This window comes from Octopus bimaculoides, chromosome 14 (assembly GCF_046866305.1).
Source record: "Octopus bimaculoides isolate indiv1 chromosome 14, ASM4686630v1, whole genome shotgun sequence".
Taxonomy (NCBI): Eukaryota; Metazoa; Mollusca; class Cephalopoda; order Octopoda; family Octopodidae; genus Octopus; species Octopus bimaculoides.
Window position 1 is genome coordinate 23263334 of NC_142941.1, and position 24303 is coordinate 23287636.

The 24303-nt window shown below is 35.6% G+C and overlaps 1 protein-coding gene across 1 annotated transcript in view; it reads left to right on the top strand.

The window, feature by feature from the left end:
- The window catches only part of LOC106884037 (uncharacterized), a 36724-nt gene that overhangs the window by 11350 nt on the left and 1071 nt on the right, over positions 1-24303 (top strand). Inside the window, exons 2-3 of the mRNA XM_014935246.3 lie at positions 12030-12109; positions 12476-13481. Coding sequence (XP_014790732.1) covers positions 12812-13481 — 670 coding nt within the window. The 5' untranslated portion in view covers positions 12030-12109; positions 12476-12811. The remainder of the gene's footprint in view (positions 1-12029; positions 12110-12475; positions 13482-24303) is intronic.

The window sequence follows — 24303 nt, forward strand, 5'->3', positions numbered from 1 at the left end:
TGAAACAAATCCATTTTTAAAGGTGTATCCTTTAACTAGTTTTGATTATATCGTTATTTCTGTTCTATTTTAACAAAACCTGTCTGACGAACGGGAACATGAAACTCTGAGTAACAGCTTTTGTTATATTTCTGCTGCTTTTAAATAAAGCATATTACTCTACCTCTGGTATTTGAGTACTCTTTTTTCCACTTCGTTTCACATTTATGTGCTTACTCCGGTATATACATACATACATACATACATATATATATATATATATATATATATATATATATATATATATATACGATGGGGTTCTTTCAGTGTATCAAATCCAGTCACAAGGCTTTGATTGGGCAGAGGTTTTAGTAGAAGACACTTGGCCAAAGTGCCATGCAGTGGGACTGAACCCAGAACCATGTGGTTGGGAAGCAATCTTCTTACCACACAACCACTCTTGTGCCTGTATATATATATTCTTTTATTCTTTTACTTGTTTCTGTCATTTGACTGCAACCATGCTGAAGCACCACCTTTAGTCGAACAAATTGACCCCAGGACTTATTCTTTGCAAGCCTAGTACTTATTCTATTAATCTCTTCTGCTGAACCACTAAGTTATGGGGACATAAACACACCAACATCGGTTGTCAAGCTGTGGGGGGGGGGGCAAACACAAATACACACACACACATACGACAGGCTTCTTTCAGTTTCCATCTATCAAATCCGCTCACAAGGCTTTGGTCAGCCCGAGGTTATAGAAGAAGACACTTGCCCAAGGTGCCACACAGTGGGGCTGAACATACATTCATATTTTATCTTTTACTTGTTTCAGTCATTAGACTGCAGCCACGCTCAGACACTACCTTGAAGAATTTTAGCCAAACGAATTGATTCCAGTACTTATTATTGTTTGTGTAGAGGTCTTTGCTACTACAATTATCTTGTGGTTATTTTCCAGAGATAATTGTAGTAGCAAAGGTGGATATATATCATATCGTATCCGGAGTACTCTGTACTCCGGATACGATATGATATATATCTCCGGAAAATACCCACAAAGATTCTTTACATGGATGTTTACTGCTGGAATGAAGCTACACTCCAAGTACTGTTTCTTCTTTGTTCTTTTTTCAGCGCATCTCTCTCACTTCTTACTACAAATCTCCTCTTATAGATGTAATAATCCATTCCTCTACTATTACCGTCTCCGATGAAGGGATACATTGGATTTTCCCTGAAACAGCTGTAAGACTTTATCCATAAAATATATTTCTAACTTTGCCATTGGTCTCTTTATTGCCATTGGTCTCTTTATCTTTTTCTTTCTTTATACGTACATATATATATATATATATATATATATATATATATATATGTATGTATATATGTATATGTACATATATATATAAATGTATATGTATATGTGTACATATATTTATATATATATATATGTATGTATATATATATATATATAAATATATATATATATATATATATATATATATATATGTATATATATATGTATGTATGTATATGTATATGTATATGTACATATATATATAAATGTATATGTGTACATATATTTATATATGTATATATATATATACATATATTTATATATGTATATATATATATATATATATATATATATATATACATATATATATATATATACATATATATATATATATATATATATATATATATATATATATATATATATATATATATATATATATATATATATATACTAGCAGAGGCACCCGGCGTTGCTCGGGAATGAAATTGTTGATTATATACTGGATGAAAAAAAGCAAAATATGCTGTATAAAAATTTGAGGACATTCTGTAGATGGACTCTCAGATGAATGATGGCTGGGTGCCTCTCATGAATGGGAAAATTGAAGATGCGCCAAAAAGCCTCATTGGTACTTGGAAACTTTTACGAAAATTAAAGTGGGGATTAAATGAAAAAAATGATTTACGTCAATATCCTCACAAGAGTGATTGAAATAAATGGCGATTGTGGAACCCCCCATGCACGCACGCACGCACACACACACACACAGAGTATCACACATCAGATGAAATGGACGTGTGTGTGTGACAGAGAGAGAGAGAGAGAGAGAGAGGTCATGTATATGTACATGCATAAATATGCATAGATCTTTGTGTGTGAGTGTGTGTGTGTGTGTGTGTGTGTGTGTGTGTGTGTGTATGAAAGAGAGAGAGAGAGTAAATACTACATGCACGCTACGTCAATACCGGAAGTTGACATTTCATCACAAGTATGTAAGCATTTGGTACAAAAACGTCCAAATAGAGAGTGAAGCTTTGTGCCGTTGTTACGTCAATACCAGAAGTTGACATTGAGGAACCTTTTTAAAGAAGTGAATCATAAATATAAAGCAATATTATTTATTTTTAATAAAAAAAATCAAATGAAGAGCCTAACATTTATCCGAGGTCAAATTATTCATGCATCACAAGTATGGAAGTAAATGGTGAAGCCGTTTTCACGTGATAAGCGAATACACACACATCTCTATTTTATATATTAGAGATATATATGTATATATATGAGGTGATGAAGCACGACCGTCGAACATTAGGCCTCACCGAGGCAATGACTAGTGACCGAGACCTTTGGAAATATGCTGTGCTTGAGAAGACCCAGCAAGCCAAGTGAGACCATAACCCGTGGACTATGCCAGTGGTGTAACCAGCCCACTTAGGTGTACCTTTCTTTCATTGGGCACTAAACTCGGTTTGCAAAGACCTGTTGAGGCAAGTGAAATTGAAATCAAATTCAATGACAGCACCACATGACTGGCATCCGTGCTAGTGGAGCACTAAGAGCACCATCCAAGCATGATCATTGCCAGGGCCGCTGACTGGCCCCTGTGCCAGTGGTATGTAAAAAGCACAATTTGAGCATGATCGTTACCAGCGTCGCTTTAGGTGACACATAAAAACACCAGTTGAGCGTGGCCGTTGCCAGTGGCATGTAAAAGCACCCACTACACTCTCGGAGTAGTTGGCATTAGGAAGGGCATCCAGCTGTAGAAACTCTGCCAGATCAGATTGGAGCCTGGTGCAGCCATCTGGTTCACCAGTCCCCAGTCAGACCGTCCAAGCCATGCCAGCATGGAAAGCGGACGTTAAACGATGATGATGTATATGTATGTATATATATATATATATATATGATGACTACTGACCGAGACCTTTGGAAATGTGCTGTGCGTGAGAAGACCCGGCAAGCCAAGTAAGATCGTTGCCAGTGCCCCTAGACTGGTTCTTGTGCGGGTGGCACATGAGATGCACCATTTTGAGCGTGACCATTGCCAGTACCGCCTTACTGGCTCCCGTAGGATTTTCGAGCGAGATCGTTGCCAGTGCCCCTGGACTGGCTTGTGCAGGTGGCACATAAAAGACACCATTTCGAGCGTGGCCGTTTTCGTGCGGGTGACACGTAAAAGCACCCACTACACTCTCTGAGTGGTTGGCATTAGGAAGGGCATCCAGCTGTAGAAATTCTGCCAAATTAGGCTGGAGCCTGGTGTTGCCATCCGGTTTCACCAGTCCTCAGTCAAATCGTCCAACCCATGCTAGCATGGAAAGCGGACGTTAAACGATGATGATGATAGGTAGATAGATAGATAGATAGGTCTAAAAGAGTGTAGAAAGTTAGAAATACCAGTGGAGAAGTTTGTGGGTGATGAGAGGAGACAGGATCAACTGGCGCAACCAGTTGAGTGTGTGATATATATAGGGAGAATTCACAAAAAAAAACAACAGAGGAAGACAGGTGGTGTAGAAAACAAACAGATGTATTAGTATAATGCTCGGGAATTGGAAAAGTCTTTAACGTTTCAAGCCTACGCTCTTCCACAGAAAGAAACAAGGAGAGAAAAAAAATGTGTGTAGTGGTTAGTGATCTATCATGGCGAATGCCGGATAGAAGGGTCACAAAGGAGAGCTAAGAAGAAGGGGAGATAACAAAGTAGTAGTGATTCCAGAATGAAGGTGCGCGTGTGTAAGAGAGTATGTATGCGCGTGTGAAAGAGGTCTGGTGATCTTGATGTGTGCGTGTGTATGTGTAGGTGTGAAAATTTGGGGATGGGAATAGATCAGTGCTGGTGTGTTGTGATGTGTTGTGTGGTATGGTGTAGTGTGGTGTGGTGTGATGGTGTTGGGAGGTGGAGAAAGCAAGGGTGGAGTTTGGGTTAGGCTGAGGGTGAGGGTAGAGGTGGGGTATGTGGGTAGGAAGAGGGTGTGGGTAGGGGTATGTGGGAGAGGGTGTATGGGATGGGAAGGACAGGGAAGGTGGAGTAGGGGTCGGTGGGCTTATGAGGGAGGGTTGATGATCAAGGGGGAAGGGGAAGGTGGGTATGAGAGAAGAGAGTAAAAGAGAAAGAGAGTAGGGGTGAAGAGAAGTAGGAGTTGGAGCAAGAGAGGAGAGGTGAGTGGGAGGAAGTAGGAGGAAGCAGAAGAGAGGCAAGGGGAGGAGAGTTGAGTCCATATGGTGCAAAGGAGCAAAGAGAGAAGATTAATCCCTGTTATTGCCTCTTCTCTATCTATCATTATCTTTCTAGCAATTCTGAGACACATTCTCTTATGTAGATAAGGGCTGGATATATGGTCCCAGTAATATAGCAGCAGGGGAGAGTATCTGACATTAATTAATTTATCACTACCTACAAGAACTTAACTGTCGGTTAACCCAATGGATTTGATTCTAAGGGGTTGTAGACAACATGCTGCATTAAGTCTTTTGATAAAGATAAATATAAATGTAGCTATATCACCATTCCTCTTGACCCCCATTATTTTCTTCTGCCACTCTAAATTATATTAGGCTTTAGGTATACACTTTCTTCCCTAAATTCATTCTGCCACAAAAATAGCAAAACAAAATAATGTAATTATTTTAGTCCCTTGTACTGATGAAAATTTGCTAAAAAATAATGGTTTATACTTTATGTTGGAAATCTATATGGTCATCTGCATCCGAGGAGACCGGTTTCTTTCAAATTGATGTAATGCTTACATTGATCAATTAAATGGAGCCGCTTGAAACGGCCATATTGCACTGATGCCTGGACATCCTTGTTACTTATTTGTTTTGTGTGTGTGTGTATATATATATATATATATATATATATATATATATATAAGGCAGGACAAGCTTAGATCATTTAAAAATATTTGTTGTTTACACTCTCTGAGTGGTTGGCGTTAGGAAGGGCATCCAGCTGTAGAAACTCTGCCAAATTTAGATTGGAGCCTGGTGTTGCCATCCGGTTTCACCAGTCCTCAGTCAAGTCGTCCAACCCATGCTAGCATGGAAAGCGGACGTTAAACGATGATGATGATGATGAGTTAAAATATTCCTTTACATCTAATTAAAATATTTCTAAATCATCTGATAAGCTTGTCCTGCCTTGGTTTTTGTTTTCCTCTTCCTTTAATCTATACCAGCTGACTCGAAAGCCTGCTACAGATCCCTGGCTCCAGCCTCCATTGTGAACTTGGATCTTAACAGATTACCAATTACAGCACTTATGCAGTGTACCTATTGGTGTAGATCATCAGTGACCTAAACTCTTCCTATTCTCTCTCTCTCTCTCTCTCTCTCTCTATATATATATATATATATATATATATATATATATATATATATATATATCGTTGCTTTTGTGCAAAAGTGTCATAAGTCCAAAACATTGCTTTTTCAGAAAATGAAAAAATAGTTTCACCATTCCATAGCAAAACCGTTGTACTACACTTTGACAATTTTTGATATCTTGGCATCTGAAGCAGCTAGATATATGATAGTTTGACCAAAAGAACCAGCTATTGCAAGCAAAAATAAATAATGAAACAAACACATTTGGCCAAATTTGGACATATATCAATTTAACTTAATAGCAACGATATATATATATATATATATATGTATGTATGTATATAAAGCATTAAGTCAGGAGGTGTGTTAGGTGAAGACAGATTTATATCATCACATGACTTCCATTTGATTACACCCATTTCACAACCTTATTGATTGCAAGGAATCACACATACATTTGCATTATTATGTATGCTCAGCATTATGCAGTACAATTGTACATTCACAAATCAATGCATATAAAAATGCTAGCTGATCAGATCACCAGAACATCATGGTTACATCAAGAGTTCAACTCTAAATGTACACACAAAATTCACTCCTTATATTTACAATGCACAGAAGGTATGAATTGGCCAAAATATAATTTTCTCACTACAGAATAATTTATTGCCTATATTTTATGGATTTTCATTTACACAGACACTTTACACTACCTTGTAATTAATTACTTGGTGGACTGATTACCGAGTCTGTAGGAGGAGCTTACAGTGATAGTGATAGTCATATGACTCTATGAATCCATATTTTAAACTCCTCTTTATATATATCTCTCTCTCTATATATATATACACACACACACTCATACATACCTACATATATACATACATACACACACACACACATATATATATATATATATATATATATATATATATATATATATATACATATATATATATATATATATATATATATATATATATATATACATATATATATATATATATATATATATATACATATATATATATGTATGTATGTATGTATGTATATACATACCCCGCTGTGGAACTGAACTCAAAATCTTGTATTTGGGAAGCAAGCTTCTGAACCACTCATCCATACCTATATATACATATATATTTGTAACAAAATCTCCCTAAACTAGAAACCTTTAAATACATATTATTCTAGCCATAATTAAAATCCCAATGAAGGTCAGTCATGCAATATCAATGTATGGAATAATGTAAACAACAAAACTACCTGAAACCAAGAACACTTGGACAGGTTCAACTGTATGAGAATAAAAGACAAAACAACAAAAACACAAGCTATAAAAGATTCACAAAGAAGTACATCAAACACATATTCCCATCATCTGCTGCCAAATGGATATCATTATCATTTCAATACCTGGGCAGTACCGTTCAATCTGGTGGTGTTAACAGCTTTAAAAACATAAATACTGTTTTGGAACTAACAGACAAGAAGTATGAGTGAATCAGTAACCTAATATTTTCCGTTATATCTATACCTGATTATTAATACAATTAGAAACATTGAAACTCAAATATAAATCATTTCATTACTATAGCAACAAATTACAGATATGATGTATATCACACACACACACACCTCTTATATATATACATACATATATCTGTGTGTATTTGCCTATATACATATTACAGAAAGAGAGAATGAGAGAGAGAGATAGATAGCAACTTCTATTAACACCTACTGCAAGCAGTACCCATTGTTGCCACATTTGTTTCAAGTATGTAGACCCCTAGCAGAACTGAAAGTTCACATCCATGCTGCTATGTCTTAAGAGAAGACTCAAGCAATGACTTTGTTTGAAAGTGATTTCTAGTTATCATTCTGAATGCATGTATCTATGTATATAAATACATACATTATAGGTACAGGTATAGCCATGTGGTGATTTTGCATCTGAACTGGTCAACCAAACGCTTGTGAGTGGATTTCGTTGATGGAGACTGAAAGAAAACTCTTTTGTGTGTGTGTGTGTGTGTGTTTTGTATCATGAAATAGTTATAAATGAGTATCAGTATTATACAGAGCCCTTTGTTTCCAGTCTTCTGTAAAAACATATCTGGCTACAGGGAAATATTAACTAAATAGAAACAGGTAGGGGTTGGCAACAGGAAGGTAGAAAATCTGCCACAACAAAATCCGTCTGACCCATGCAAACATGAAAAATGAACGTTAAAATGGCGATGATGCTGATATATATACATACATGCAACATGCATGCATGTATGTATGTATGTGTGTGTGTGTGTGTGTATATATATATATATATATATATATATATATATATATATATATATATATATATATATATACCCCTTTATGGTGTCGATAAAGTACCAGTCCAGCACTGGGATCGATTTTCCTCTCCCCTTCTCTCTTCCTCTTGAAGAAATTGGTCTTGGTCAGTCCTGGAGAAGGATGGGCTCCGCCAGGTCGAAAAGAAATAAAGACCCGAGACACACCATATGTTAAGACCGCGCTCTTTGGACTTCGTTAGGTGTTGAGAGGCCAAACCACTACCCCTTCCCATATTTCATACTTCAGGATAATATCAGATTTCCCTTCTCACATGCATGCACGTATCACACAGATCGCCAGTAAGGTATGATGCGATATAAACTGTTCCTAAACACTTGAGGGAAAGTGACTGAAGGAAAGTAATTTTTATATATATATATATTTTAAATGTGGAGAGTGTTTGACAATGAATTCAATAAAAGATTTTAAAAATCCGAAGGAATAAAAAAATAATTCGTAAGGCCTTGCCCTCTGCTACAATTCCTCTTGTGGGAAACTTTTACTCGGAGCTGTTTCTCATGACTCCGATAAAAAGCTGAAAGAAGAATGTTGGGCACAATAAACTGACTTCTGTGTAAGTGCAGCTTTTTGTTAATCGTTTATACTTATTGCGTATGTAACTGTAATCTATAGAATGTGTGTATGTGCTTATAACTGCATATATTTATACTGTATATCTGTATTAATATAGCGTGTATTATGTATGTGCGCGTATATATGTGTTCATACCTGTAGTATGGATGTTTATAGTCAAATGCATGCATGTATGAAACACCTAGACATTAAATGTCAGCATCTTTTCTCAGTAATTGACCAGGTGCGTAAATATCTATACTTATCTAGGTGCTTTTTTTTTTACTGTGAGCTAAAGGGGAAATATTGTTGCTATATAAAAGTATAGAAATTTTTTGTGTGAAGGATATATTTCTTTTACTACACTTGCCGTTTCATAACCAATATATCGTATACATTTGATATTCTGTGTATATTTGTCCATCACACTGTGCTCTAACGGTTCAGTCAGTATGAATACGTAATTTTTTTTATTACGATCACATTGTGCGATATCAAAGTATACAGTTGCTGTTTAGTTAGCTTTGTTTTTGTTTTTCTGCAATACTTCAGTTTTTTTGTTATTGTTTTTGTTCCAGTAGTAAAAGCAGCAGCAGCAGCGGTAGTAGTAGATGTAATTTCATACTGTTACTTCGGTAATTCAGTTGTTGAACACATCAATCCAAATTATAATTTTGTATGATGATATGAAACAAGAAGTTCGTGTAGAGTCCAGTACGCATAAATTGTACAAGTGGCAACGTTTCCTTTAGAATTGAACGGCTCTGAATTTACTGGAATTTTCAAATAGAATTTCTTTAAAAGTGCTTGTAATTAGAAATAAATGACAATTTTAACGTGCAACAAATAGTGTCCGAGTCTTCTACCTTGTTTTTATATACATATGTTAGTAAGAATGTATTGACAGTACACTAGTCTATATCAGAATAATACTAAATGGTATTCCACTCCATTTTCATACCATCACATAAAAAACATTCAGACAAAGCCCATACTATATAAACAACCTAAACATGCAAGCGATACTCTTTACATCGAACTATACATAATCGTATATTTTGACTAAGATGAACATAATTTGTGCAAATTTCAATCGATGTTTCCTTCAACATGTTATATTGGTGAAACATACATGCAAAATAAATACTACATTGTCTCTTATGCAAGCAAAGAAAGTTATGTCTGTATTTCTTATTTTAGTCTATATATTCTTTATTTCTATTTAAGTCAGAGCAAGAGTTGGAGTTAAGGATGGTAGAATATAGAAACAAATTTAGTAACAAATAGCATTCGAATTGGTTTCTTTATTGAAAGAGAAAGTATTTGAAGTATGAAAATAAGGTCCTTGTAATTCTTTTAAGAAATTATTTAGTTTCTAATAAGGATACTTGGATGGTGTTGGCAGTAGCTCTTAGGATATTTCTTAATTAGAGATAGTAAGAAACTTAAAGTATAATAACCATTAAAAAAAATGCCTTAATTTGTAAAAGTATGGGAGATCTATAAAAGAACATGACTGATAGAAACTCAGGGTTAGTTATTTGTATAAAGGACTTGATCATTATATACTATAACAATCTTTAATTGAACAAATATGAAAAAGCCATTTCATGGCTCATTGATAATTCAGAGAATGACATGTGAAGCCAGATTAAAATTCATTATAGCATTTGATGATGTTGAAATATTCCAATCAGCTTTCATCAATCAGAACTATATCAAAGATGTAATTAATTAAACATTTGAAAGCATCTCATAAAGTCAGGACACTAGATATACCATGCTTCAATCTGACCTTCAGTCACAATTGCATTAAGTGTAAGCTGGTATTCTGGTATTAATAATTAGAGTTATTAAGGTGGCAGACTGGCAGAATTGTTAGCACACCGGGCAAAATACTTAGTGGTATTTCGTCCATCTTTATATTTTGAGTTCAAATTCTACCGAGGTTGACTTTGCTTTTCATACTTTCAGAGTCAATAAGTACCAGTTGAGTACTGGGGTTGATGTAATCAACTTACTCCCTTCCCTGAACTTGCTGGTTTTGTGCCAAAATTTGAAAGCAATTATTAGTGTTATTGTAAATTTGTATAGTGTGATTTCTCAAATATTCTAATTAAAATATTTTTGCTCCATTTGCTTATTTTGCATTTGTTATTGATATCACAGAGAACAAGGAATCTAACATTTTACTACTCAGCTACTCGATATCTCTTAATCTTGCCCTGTAACTTTTTCCCTATGACTTTATTTCATAACTTTATATTTGGTCTATCAATTTAAGATTTAGTTTTCTGTATGTGTCTTTATAGACATTAATGATGGTTCTGACATGCCAGTTATTGAAAATAATACCAATGTGTATAATATATAAATATGTTACTTTATCTACCTCATAATTTCAATAAAACTTTCTTGTCATTGCCAAGAAATTCTTTGCCAATTTTTCAGAATTCTCTTATCAGTTAGTTCTAACCAAGATAGCTTTGTAAAGTAGCATTTCTGTTGAAAAGAAAAAAAAAACAAAACACATTTGCTGTCTATCTTGCTTCCAACTAATCATTGCACATTCAAAAAAAAAAAAAGAAATAACCTCTACTCAATCTGTCTCACTACTGCATGCACAGTGTACCAAATGTAAAAAACTTCTGCATTAGCTTCAGCTTAACTGGTGATGTCTTTACATTGCTTCAATTAGTTATGTCGTGTTTTTCTCTACAGGGAACTATCACAGTTTATGGAAACATGTGACAGTAAGTCCTATTTCTATGAAAGGCAACTTGTCTGCTCTTGTCAATTATCAATCTATTGCTCTCATTTCACACTCATCCTGCAAGAAATAGCTCCTCCGCTTGCTTGAAGAATGCAATTTGTTCTACTCTTGAGTATACAAAAAGACAAGACCATTACAGATAAAAGGCCTTTGATGATAGGTTTGCCTGTTCAAAGCTTGCCTGTCGTTTAAACAAAAATTACTACCAGTAAAGTTACCAAGCTTCCAATTCTAGTGAAGAATTGATTTCTTTGTAATTGTCACCATTTCATTATCAGACATCACCTGGTCCTTTGGAGCTAACAGAAGTTGCTGCTTCTATCTTTAGAAATCCTCAAACAAAACATTGCTGTTACATATGGTAGCTTGCCAAGCTGAGACAAATTAATACAGGCACACAAAACATTGAAAATCAAAATATTGATGTGAACATGGCATTTTGCTGCAGGGTATTGTATCAGAGAACGACTTCTCCTTCTAGACAATATGTGTAAAGTAAGTGGATTATGAGATAGTATTTTGGTGTAATTGTTACCTTTTCAGTGGTAGACACTGCATGGTCCTTAGGAAAGTGATAAGAACGAATGCACATATCAGTATTATGATTCTTGTTGTCTTGTATTCTTGTAATAAATTAAATTCCAGTTTGACAAGTCACTACATGCATCAATAAATGATTTTGTTTGCTGATTTCTGTTGATAGAAGCAGCAACTTCTGTTTACTCCTGAAGAAGCAACAATAATGCTGAAACACTGTCTTACAGTTCATTTATATCCCTTGCAGTAAGTATGTTGTTTAAATATATTGTCTGTAAGAAGTTGTTCTCTGATACTATGCTCTACAGTGAAGTACTATTTTCATGTTCAAGTGTGCTGGAACGTAATAAGAATAAGCGTACACATCAGTATTTTGATCCCCACTGTTTTGCATTGCCTGTAATCATATATACCCTTGTAATTTTGCTTTTTGCACAATTTTACCATAAATGGTAATACATTTGGTTATTAAAATGTAACCATATTCATCATTTATGGATATAAAAGTTTTTCTAGTTGATGTTGCTGTAAAGATGACTATTAGGAATAATTAAGAAAATGACAATTAATGCCTTTTTTTATTATTTATTTTTATTTCTCTTGTTTTCATAGGTTGCTCATTCTTTTACCAAGTCTATAGAAATAATCCAATCAAAAATATTTTATGAAACAAAATGATAAGAATGTCTGCTGAATCTTTCTACAATTTATTGTGATATTATTTATAAAGAGGATTTCTTATATTTATCAATATATTTCCAATATATCTGCAGTGATGATGGATTATTACCAGCTGAAATGAAGAGTAATAAAAGAATTACTGTGTTTAGAATTTGGTACAAAAGTAAAAACTAACAACTTTAGGAAGAAGAAATTAACCAAAGTCAGCTGATGAATGTTTCTTTTGAAGGAAAATTCCTCGTTTATGGATGAGAAAAATATATAGCTATGTATTCTTCTAAATCTTTGTACAATCCTACAATTCTGGACAATAGCAGCCAACATCTTGATAAATCCTTGTATAATGCTTCGATATTAGATGACAACTGTCGAAGACTTGACCATGATATTATACAGAAAAGCCACCTGGAACAGTCCAGTATGAAAATGGGTGTTATCCCAAGAAGTGAGGATTCTCATAATGATCACCTAAAGTCCTATAACAGTCACTATAGCAGTAATAGCAACAATAGCCTCAAAATGAAAATAATAACGTCAGGCTCTTCTGGGTTTCCATACATTGCTGAGAATAATATGAACAGGAACAGTGATATTATTACTAATTCTGAAAACATCACCACCAACAACGCCAATACCAAAAACAAGATAGGGCTTATTCCTAATTCTCCTTACATTGGTATCAGCCTTAGTATGAAGAAACCATATAAATGTGGAACCTGTCGTAAAGGTTTTGCTCAACGCGGCCACTTGATAAACCATGAATTAGGTGGCCGGAAGCATTTTTTCTGTACGTTCTGTAACAAAGCCTTCTCACAGGAGATTATACTGCGTAATCATGTAAGAACACATACTGGTGAGCGGCCATTTCACTGTAGTTACTGTACTAGAACCTTTTGCCAGGTGACTGAATGGAGAAATCACGAAAGAACTCATACAGGTAAGATACAGTATGATTTCTTTTCTTTACATTATATTTTCACATGAGTATACCATCTTCTTTTTTTACTAGATTATTATGCTTAATCATAGTGAGATCAATTCACTACTTTTGAGTAACTGAAATTCAAGGTATAGTATAATGCATCATATCAGTAGCAGAACCCCAAATAATCTCTTAAATAAATAAATGTGTAAAGAAACGAAAAACATTAAAAAAAAAAGGATTTCAGTAATAATTTCAATAATTATCCAGTTTATATCATACGGATGCAGACAGTTGCATACAGAAGTGCTGATCACTTAAAGTGGATGGAACATGTGTAAAAAGGGAGACCCAAGAAGACATGGGACAAAATATTGAAGGATGATCTCAAGACACTGAGCCTTGCAAAGGAGAAGACTAAAGACCGAGATATTTGGTACCTTGTTGTACTCAACAAGACTCATCTGTCACAGTAGAATTGATACCAGTGCTGGTACCACACAAAAACACTCATGCTGGTGTCACATTAAAAGCATTGGTGCTGGTGCCACATTAAAAGCATTGGTGCTGGTGCCACAGAAAAAGCACCCAGTGCACTCTGTGGATTGGTTGGTGTTAGGAAGGGCATCAAGCCATAGAAAGTTGGTGTTAGGAAGGGCATCAAGCCATAGAAACCATGCCAGAACAGACAATAGAGCCTGGGGTGGCCCTTGGCCTTACCAGCTCAGGTCAAAACCATCCAACTTGTGCCAGCATGGAAAATGGACGTTAAATGATGATGATGAAAATTAAAGTATACATCTTACTAAGTAAATATAGCTCTGTAGTTGTTATGAATATTTACACTTGGTGTTTTACTCATATTCTTCATTGATTACCTTCACCTAAAGTTACATTCACAGTATTGTATATCAGTGCCAAATTTATGTAATTTATATTTGTATTGAAGTAAATTAATTCAGTTTACATTCAATACCAAAATGAAAATGATAAATATTATGATGACAATGAATTCCAAAGCTTTATTTATACATACAAAACTGAAGTAGAAATTTGATATGACATTAAGTTACAATTAAATGGGAATTCTTAAACATTTCAAACACAAAGCTTTGTAAAAATCCTGTAAAATCATAATTTTCATCACCTTACCTTCATAATGATCAGGGTGAATGATATCATTTATGAATCCTCTTCATCACTTTCAGTAATAATTGGTTGTATGTCAACTGCTACATCTTCATCATCATCATCATACGATATTCATCTTCTGTACTATCCAGTGCATTTAAATTTCCACATTTCTACAATGACTTGATAATAATGTCAACATGTATTATTTTTTGTTAAGTAACAATCCATTTCCATTAAAGAGACAATGATGTAGACAGCATACTATCATCTTTCTCCATCATTTATTCTCATTATCATGCTAATCTAATGGTTGCAAAACATTTGTGAATCCTTCAGGATTTTCTGCTGTGTCAGTCAGTGTTTGTGATTTATACACTATCAAACTGAAAGTCTTCACTAGATGTAACCTTAAGTAATCTCAAACAGGCAAGCACTTTTCTTTCTGAAACCCTCTAAGATGTAAATTTCAAATTTCCTTCATTTACTGCTTCTATCCCCTTTCATCTATTCAGCCATGTGACTGCATATTTACAATAATTCCTTCCAGAAATTTCTCCTTTGGTGTAGTATTTCTCTTAAAAACAACAATCTGTATTAATTTAGTAGAGCATGCCTTACATGAAGGAACTAAAACAAAACTTATGTCCAGTAATTTTCACCAGTACTAATTTCTCTCCTGTTTGGTTCAAGTGTTTAATCTGTTTCCAATGCATGATAACCTAAAATCTTTTATTGATTTCTGATTATAAATCAGAGAAGTTTTACTATCTTATCTTTTTGACCATCAGGCAAATTTCATGTAATCTTCATTCTTTACCAAAGAGCTAAATGATACAATTTTGTACACAATCTTAGCCTTTGTCTTAGAATATAAATTCTATCCATTTTTAGTTCCTTTTGCACATAGGTTCACATAGCTTCTTCATCATCATCGTTTAACGTCCGCTTTCCATGCTAGCATGGGTTGGACGATTTGACTGAGGACAGGTGAACCGGATCGAGCAGGGCCATCTACCTGAGGAGGTTTGTGTTTTGTCTACCTTCCTACTTATTAGGACTTTGGTTTTAGCTAGGTTGACTCTAAGGCCCTTTGATTCTAGTCCTTGCTTCCACACCTGAAACTTCTCTAGTTCTGATAGTGACTCAGCAATTAGGGCAAGGTCATCAGCATAGAGGAGCTCCCAGGGGCATCCCATCTTGAATTTCTGTGTTATTGCCTGGAGGACTATGATAAATAGGAGGGGGCTGAGGACTGAACCTTGGTGGACCCCTACCTCTACCCAGAATTCTTCACTGTACTCATTGCCAACCCTCACCTTACTGACAGTGTCCCTTTACATGGCTTGCACAGCTCTCACTAACCATTCATCTATCCCTAGTTTCCTCATTGACTACCAGATAAGGGAGCAGGAGACCCTGTCAAAGGCTTTCTCCATGTCAACGAAAGCCAGGTACAGAGGTTTATCTTTGGCTAGGTATTTCTCCTGCAGCTGTCTTACCAGAAATATAGCATCAGTGGTGTTTTTCCCTGGAACGAACCCAAACTGCATCTCATCTAAGCTGACTCTCTCCCTAATTAGTTGGGCTATGAACCTCTCCGTGACCTTCATTACCTGGTCCAACAACTTGATTCCTCTGTAATTGTTTGTGTCTAAAGCATCACCTTTACCTTTATAGCAGTTGACTATGGTGCTGCTACACCAATCATTGGGTATGACTCCTTCCTGTATCACCTGGTTAACAATACGGATGACTAGGCTATAGCAGACACGGCCAGATATTTTGAGCATCTCAACAGTGATTCCTGATGGGCCGGGGGATTTCCCTGTCTTCATACTCTTAATTGCTTTATCTACCATGGTACTGTCAATTAGGATAGCTGGTCCCTCTGTTGGGTCGACATGCAGCAGACTCTCTTCCTCCCATTCATTCTCTTTATTAAGTGACCTTTCATAGTGGCGTCTCCAAACTTCTCTCTTTGCAGCCTTGTTTAGTGCAAGTGAGCCATCAACCATGCGGACACATTTCTCTCCTACGACCTCACCACTCTCTCTCGCACACTGTCTTGCAACACGAAATACTTCAAGTCTTTGGTCCTCACAGCGCAGAACATTGGCAAATTTTTTCTTATCTGCTTCCCTTCTGGCTAAATAAACCTATCTGCTAGCTTCCCTTCTGGCAGTCTGATACAATTCCCTGCTACCTCCGTTCTTCCAGTCCTTCCAAGCCTGTTTCTTTTGTCTAATAGCCCTGTCAACCACATTGTTCCACCACCACATTTTTCATCTTGATGATTTTCAAGTATTCGTTCATTAACTTTATCCTTCAATTGTAGCTACCTGCAAGATTCTCTGACACATCAAATCCTCTTACTACACATAGTTATTTGTCTTGGTCAATTTGATAACTACTGCTTCTTCATTTATATATATATATTATATCATCATCATCGTTTAACGTCCGCTTTCCATGCTAGCATGGGTTGGACGATTTGACTGAGGACTGGTGAAACCGGATGGCAACACCAGGCTCCAGTCTGATTTGGCAGAGTTTCTACAGCTGGATGCCCTTCCTAACGCCAACCACTCAGAGAGTGTAGTGGGTGCTTTTACGTGTCACCCGCACGAAAACGGCCACGCTCGAAATGGTGTCTTTTATGTGCCACCCGCACAAGCCAGTCCAGGGGCACTGGCAACGATCTCGCTCGAAAATCCTACAGGAGCCAGTCAGGCGGTACTGGCAACGGCCACGCTCAAAATGGTGCATCTCATGTGCCACCCGCACAAGAACCAGTCCAGGGGCACTGGCAACGATCTTACTTGGCTTGCCGGGTCTTCTCACGCACAGCACATTTCCAAAGGTCTCGGTCAGTAGTCATCGCCTCGGTGAGGCCCAATGTACGAAGGTCTTGCCTCACCACCTCAGCCCAGGTCTTCCTGGGCCTACCTCTTCCACGGGTTCCCTCAACTGTTAGGGTGTGGCACTTTTTCACGCAGCTATCCTCCTCCATTCTCACCACATGTCCATACCAGCGCAATCGTCTCTCTTGCACGCCACAACTGATGCTTCTAATGTTCAGCTTTTCTCTCAAGATACTTACACTCTGACGGGTATTCACATTGACATTACACATCCAACGGAGCATACTGGCTTCATTCCTTGCGAGCTTACGTATGTCCTCAGCAGTTACAGCCCATGTTTCACTGCCATGTAGCATGGTTGTTCGTACGCATGCGTCATACAGTCTGCCTTTTACTCTGAGTGAGAGTCCCTTTGTCGCCAGCAGGGGTAAGAGCTCTCTAAACTTTGCCCAGGCTATTCTTATTCTAGCAGCTACACTTTCAGCGCACCCACCCCCACTACTAACTTGGTCGCCCAGATAGCGGAAGCTATCGACTACCTCTAGTTTTTCACCCTGGAATGAGATAGAAGTTGTTTCCTGTTTGTTTGCAGTCTTTATATATATATATATATATATATATATATAGTGGGAAGTATTTCTTCTGATCCCACTGCTGAAGAGGATTGACCTGCAAGAGTCTGTGTCAGTACCACATTAGAAGCACCTAACATACACTGTAAAGTGGTTGGTGTTCGGAAGGGCATCCAGCTGTAGAAACAAAGCCAAATCAGACTGCAACCTGGTGCAGCTCCCCAGCTGGCCAGCTCTGGTCAAACCATCCAACCCATGCCAGCATGGAAAACAGATGTTAAATGATGATGATGATACTGGGAAGTATTTTCTCATAAAACCACATCAATTATCCTCCTATCAAGTGAGATCGCAACATGACTTTTATGCAGTCTTCTTGACCACTATAGCTGATAGAAATAGTGAACAGTTGTACTGATATTTGTAGTATCATTGTGTTAAGAGTTTCCACCTTTGGGGTTTTTTTTTTTTTGTCTTACCAACACTGGTCACATTGCTTCATAGCTGTGTTTACATCTACATACTAGAGGTTGATGGTGTGTTATGTACTGATAAGTACTACCCATTCAGAGATATGATAGTTACAGTGAATAATAATGCTAAACGTATTTGGTCTAGTTTGTATCACTAATTATATTACAGCAATTGCAGTTCTTCAGTAATGAAGTAGTAAAATGTGTAGCATAATATTTCAGTGCTTAATAACTGGAAAAAAATACACTTTCTGACCATAACATTACAAGGGATAATTCTATGATCAGCATATATTGATCTGTTATCTATGTAAAAGTAGAGTTGACTTTTACATGATATTGACTTTTATTTGAATGTCTATGGAATTTATCCTTTATTTCAGTGATTCTCTGAGATTGCATCAATTAAGAAGTTAAAGAGAGATGTATTATGTTAACCCAGTCATTGCTATAAGTTATAGTTTTATTGACCACATATTCTTATAATTCTACACCATTCTATTGTATGCTTTTAATCATAAATTCTGTTCTCTCTACTAGTGAGTACATGATAAATATATGCAGCCATTTCAACCAGAATGGTGGAAGAAGGCATTATTAGCATTCTTGGTAGCCAGGATAGCTGATAGACTAATGGGTTTCAAACTAATTTTACATAATGTCATAGCATTAATGATCTCTACTTTTTATCAAAAGTAGGATTAACAGATGTGCAAAAGCAACTTCGTTAGTATAGTTAACTATTTCCATGAACATGTCTAGAAACAAATGAAAGTATGGCCAAAATACAAAATATATAAAACAACTACCTAAATAATTGGTTACCCACCAGTCTGATAGGTGTAGGAATGAAATAGATTTTTTGCTTACCATTTAATGAGTCACCATTTATAAACAACGGTTCCCTTCACAATGTGGAATGTACTTCTTAACATGAATTAGTGAATTTAAGTTATTTCACTTCAAGTGAAACTTCCAAACAGTGCTGCATCTGTTTTGTCTGTTTTGGCACGGCTTCCACAACTGGATGCGCTTCCTAATGCCATCTGTTACTATCACTAGTAAGGTCATATTGCAACTTGCAAGTCTAAAGGATCTCATGAAGGAGAGCAGAAGAGAAAGTGAGTGTGGTGATTTTAGGGAAGGTAATGAGAGATGGTAAAGGATGAGAGAAATAGTTTTATGGTTGTGAGAGGTTGATAGTGGAGAAACTTTTTCTTGCCCATTATTATATTTATGGCAAAATCGTCCTTCTTTTATAAAGTTTGCCCTCCTTTTACTTTTGTCTATATTTTATGTAGTGATAAGTCTTGAATTGGAACAAACAAAAGTAAATAGTCAGGAGTTTTGAGTCATGAAGCTGATTAATTGAACTCCAATCTCTTCTAAAAATTTGAAAGTGAAATATTAAAAAAAGTTTTCCCTCCTCCTTATTCTCTCACTAGAAATTATCATTTTCAATACTGCACTCTGGCATTGTTAATATATTTAGAAATTAAGACATTCAGTACAAAGACTGCCACATGTTATACTTCGTATATTTGTTGCATTCAAAAGTCATTGAAATTCAGATTGACACTTACTAAACAAAGTTAAAATAATTTTACATAATATAAAAGAAGAGTAGAATGTTGAAGAAATGAGGAAAAAATGGATTTGGCAAAAATATCTACAAAGTTCACATCTAAAATATGTCAAATGGTGAATAGCAGGTGTTAACCTTGTGAATTGACTTTTTATCATTATTGCAATAATGATTTTTATGTCAGAGTTGGTAAATTTTGTATATACATTCAGAAAAAGCAGTAAGTATGTCAGGGATAGTTGCAGAAGTTTTAAGAGCATCAGACTGTGTTGGTATTATGCTAGTTACTCACTTGAGCCTTTTGATGTTATTTCTAACTGAAATGCATCTCTCTATATTTTAATTAAATTCTAAAATAATAATGAATTTAAACTTGTTTTGTAAAACCATTACCTTTTATTTATTATTTATTCTATAAATTTTGTATGGAATCTAATTGTTTCTCAGCCTCTCAAATTAGAGCTATGTATATTTTCTTTCACTTGTTTTACTTGTTTCTCAGCTGTGGCCATGCTGGGACACCTCTTTGAATTTTTAGTTGAATGAATCAGCCCCAGTATTTCATTTTTAAGCCGGTCACTTATTTTATCAATCTCGGGGATGCAAATACACCAACACCAGTTGTCAAGTGGTGGGTGGGCTGGGATACAAACATAGACACAAAGACACACACACAAGGGGCTTAATATTCTACGATGACAGGTGGTATTGAGTATGTTTGTGACAGAATGGTTAACTATCGTTAGTTACATAACCATTCTAGAGTGGGCTTAATGTAGCTGACAAGAGAGAACTTGGGCTTGGAGTTTGGGTTTCATATGTGGAATAACATGCCTCGGAGGATAGCTTTAGTCAACCATCTAGTTGTTTCTTGGACAGGGATGAAACTCAAATACTGCCAGTTATACAATTAGTAGTACTCTGAATTGTTAACTAACTTGAGGTAGCATAGTATGGGCTTTGCATAGTATTTGTATGCATGGTAGATAAGGTTGTGTTTGGATGACCTAATAGGTGTAGAGATGATGATGGTTTGGTAGAAATGGGATGTGGAGGTGAGAAAGAGATCAAGAGTGTATCTGTGTTGGTCAGGAACATGAGTAAAAGATGACATTAGTTGATATAAAAAGTTGAAGATTGTGAAAGATTCAGTTTCTGCACTGGTGACATTTGTGTAGGTTGATTGTGAGATCCAAATGTAAACATTGAAGTCACTAGTGGAAGGTGAAGTGTGATGATGTCCTTTATACAAGAAAATATGTGGTTGAAAAGTTGTAGGTGGTCAGGGGAGTTCATAGAACTGTAAGGGAGTTGGATAGGGAAATTTTGAGTCTGAGTACATGGCAGTTTTTTTTTTTTAGTTTTTTTTTTATGTTGAAATCTAAATGAAAGGGGGAAATGATGAAGAGAGTGGAATATATATATTCTCAGACACCATCTTTTGGGTGAAATTTGAATACAGAGTGTACTGAATAGCAGAGATGAACTATGGATAATGGTTGAGAGGATTTGTGTCTTTGAGAGCAGTAGAATGCATATTAGTAAGAGTTTAGACTGGATTAAAGTCCATAAATGTTTATGAAGCATAGGGATAATTGTTTAGCAGGTTTAGATTTAGTTTTAGTATCTAATGAAACAGAAGATCATGATGGCATTGGTGCTAGTGACAACAACAATATTGATGATGATGAAATATTAGGTTTGGTACACTATGACAGATATTTAAATGTTAAAATTTAAATCTTATGAGCAACATATCCATATATTCTACTAAATTGTATGCTTTATTTAGAACAAGGGTGGGGAAACTTTTTAGTGTGGTGGTCAAAAATTTCCAAAAATGAAAAAAGGGTCCATGGGCAGATCACAAGTTCTAACTCTTATATCTGTATAAATCTTGTATATATCTATATATAATTCGATATGCATTAATAAAGATAAGCTTAATACATTAAATTAACACATAACATCTTCATTAATGCCACCACTAAATTTAGGACATTTATATTATTCATGAGGTATTCTATATTTTTCAGCTAGAGTGTAGTTGGGTCTCAGTGGGGTGGTACAAACCTAGCAATATGTATTTTGTAGTGAAAACAAAATTTCCATTGAAATGGCAATTGCTGGATGATTTTCTGTTTGAGTCTAACCATTTTAAGCTGTAGTAGAAATGCGACCTGTGTCACAAAGAGGCATATGAGTATTGTATAAATTTTATAATTGAAAAATTGACTATATTTTGCATTTATGAGTTTACCAGCCTGTAGGCACAATAAAATGGGCTCGCAGGCGCAATTGCACTCACGAGTGGGGGTTTTCCCCCACCCTTGATTTAGAAGGTCAATTATTGCTCTATTCATTTAAATTTTATATGTAAAAGATGTTAAAAACTTACACATACACACTCACATGCACAAATCAAAGGCTTTCCTCTCAATAATATCATAATTCTGTGAGTAGAAGAGGGGGAGATGAAAGGCTATAGAACAGATGCATCAGATAGAATAGATAGAGGAAGAGGGGTGAAGATATGGAAAAGGCAATAGTCAGTGGAGAGGGAGGATGCATGCACTATACAATAGACCAGCAGGTTGCAAATACTATCCTCTTATCTTAATGAGTATTTGCCAAGTTTGTGCAGTAAACAGGGTCTTCTGCAACTACATATTGCCAGTTAGTATAATCCTTTGTCTTTCTACATAATATAGTCCTTTGTCTAACTATATATCACTAGTTAGTGTAGTCTTAACATCTTAAGATCATTTCTTACCAACTCATCCCAAGTCTTTCTTGGTCTTCTTCATTTACAAGTACCATTTATTGTGAATGCTTGTCACTTGCTTATGCAGCTGTCATCCACCATCAGTATCATATGCCCATACCATTGCAGTCTCCTCTCTTGCATGCTAAATCTGATTCCCCTTATACCCAATTTATTTCTCAGTTCATACTTTGTCGCTCATGTACACTTGCAAGGCACATCCAGCAAAGCAAGCTCTTCTTATTTCTTTCTAGCCTTCATTTCCCTTCGGCAATGAAGGATCATATCATGCTGCCATGCAACAGCACACTTCACATACAAGTTTCATATAATCTTTCCATGACCTTGAGGGAAAAATCCTTTGTTGCCAGCAGAGGTAACAGCTTCCTGAACATTGCCCAACCTGTTCTTATTCTGGTTACCACATTGGTCGCTTAAGTAAAAGTTATCTTCTACTTTTTGGGAGCTATCTGAGTATTTCAGAAAATCATTTCATGAATGTAATAAGCACTAAGATGATGCTTATAACCCCAATGTACCTGTTGCACTACCCATAATCTGACCATATAGTAAAAGAATCACTTTCAAGAAAATTGTCAATTTTAAAAGCTTTGTAATAAGAGATATAAATCTGAACGGTGAAGGTAGTCGAGAATATGCTTCTGCTGTTGAAAATGATCAGCTGAAGATTTAGAAGAAAATCTACAACAAACTGTTTGAATGGTGGGAGGTGACATTTTAATAATTTTAAATCATCCAAAGCAAGTCAATGAAAAAGAGAGAAGTTTGACAAAAGGCTTCCACATAAATTCAATGAAAACCAAAGAATTGTCATTTTGAAGTGTATTCTTTACTGCTTTTGCATAACAAAAATGATCCATTTCTTGACCTGACTGTGACCTCTGAAGAAAGCTGGTTAATTTCTGACTATCAGAAATAATCTGTCCTTGTTAAATTGTGAGGTTTCAAGAAAATTCTTAAAGTATCTTAATCTGATCATGGTCCTTGTAAAAACTGTGTGGAACTGGTATGATCTTTTCACCAGAAGAATATTACACCAGAGATTTACTTCCAAATATTGAAGAGGGTGGCTCATAAAATAGCATGATATTAATTAAACCAATAATTAAGTTAATGAAAAAGCGAATCATTTTTTTTTTTTTTTTTTTCTCCCATTACACTTCTACCCATATTTTGCATGAAGGATATTACAGAAACTTAGCAGTTGAGGTTATGAAATTTGCTTTTATCGTTGTTCTGCCAAAGAATTGTCACCTACTGATTATTGTCTTAAAAAATCAACACATTTTAAAAGTAACAAAATGCCTTCAAAGATTTTTTAAAGTTTGAGATCTCTGAGTTATTTTTTTTTATGTAGTTAATAATTTTTCTTGTTCGCAAATTTTTTTATTGGTCATGTTGCTTATGTATCAATTTATTAATTCAAA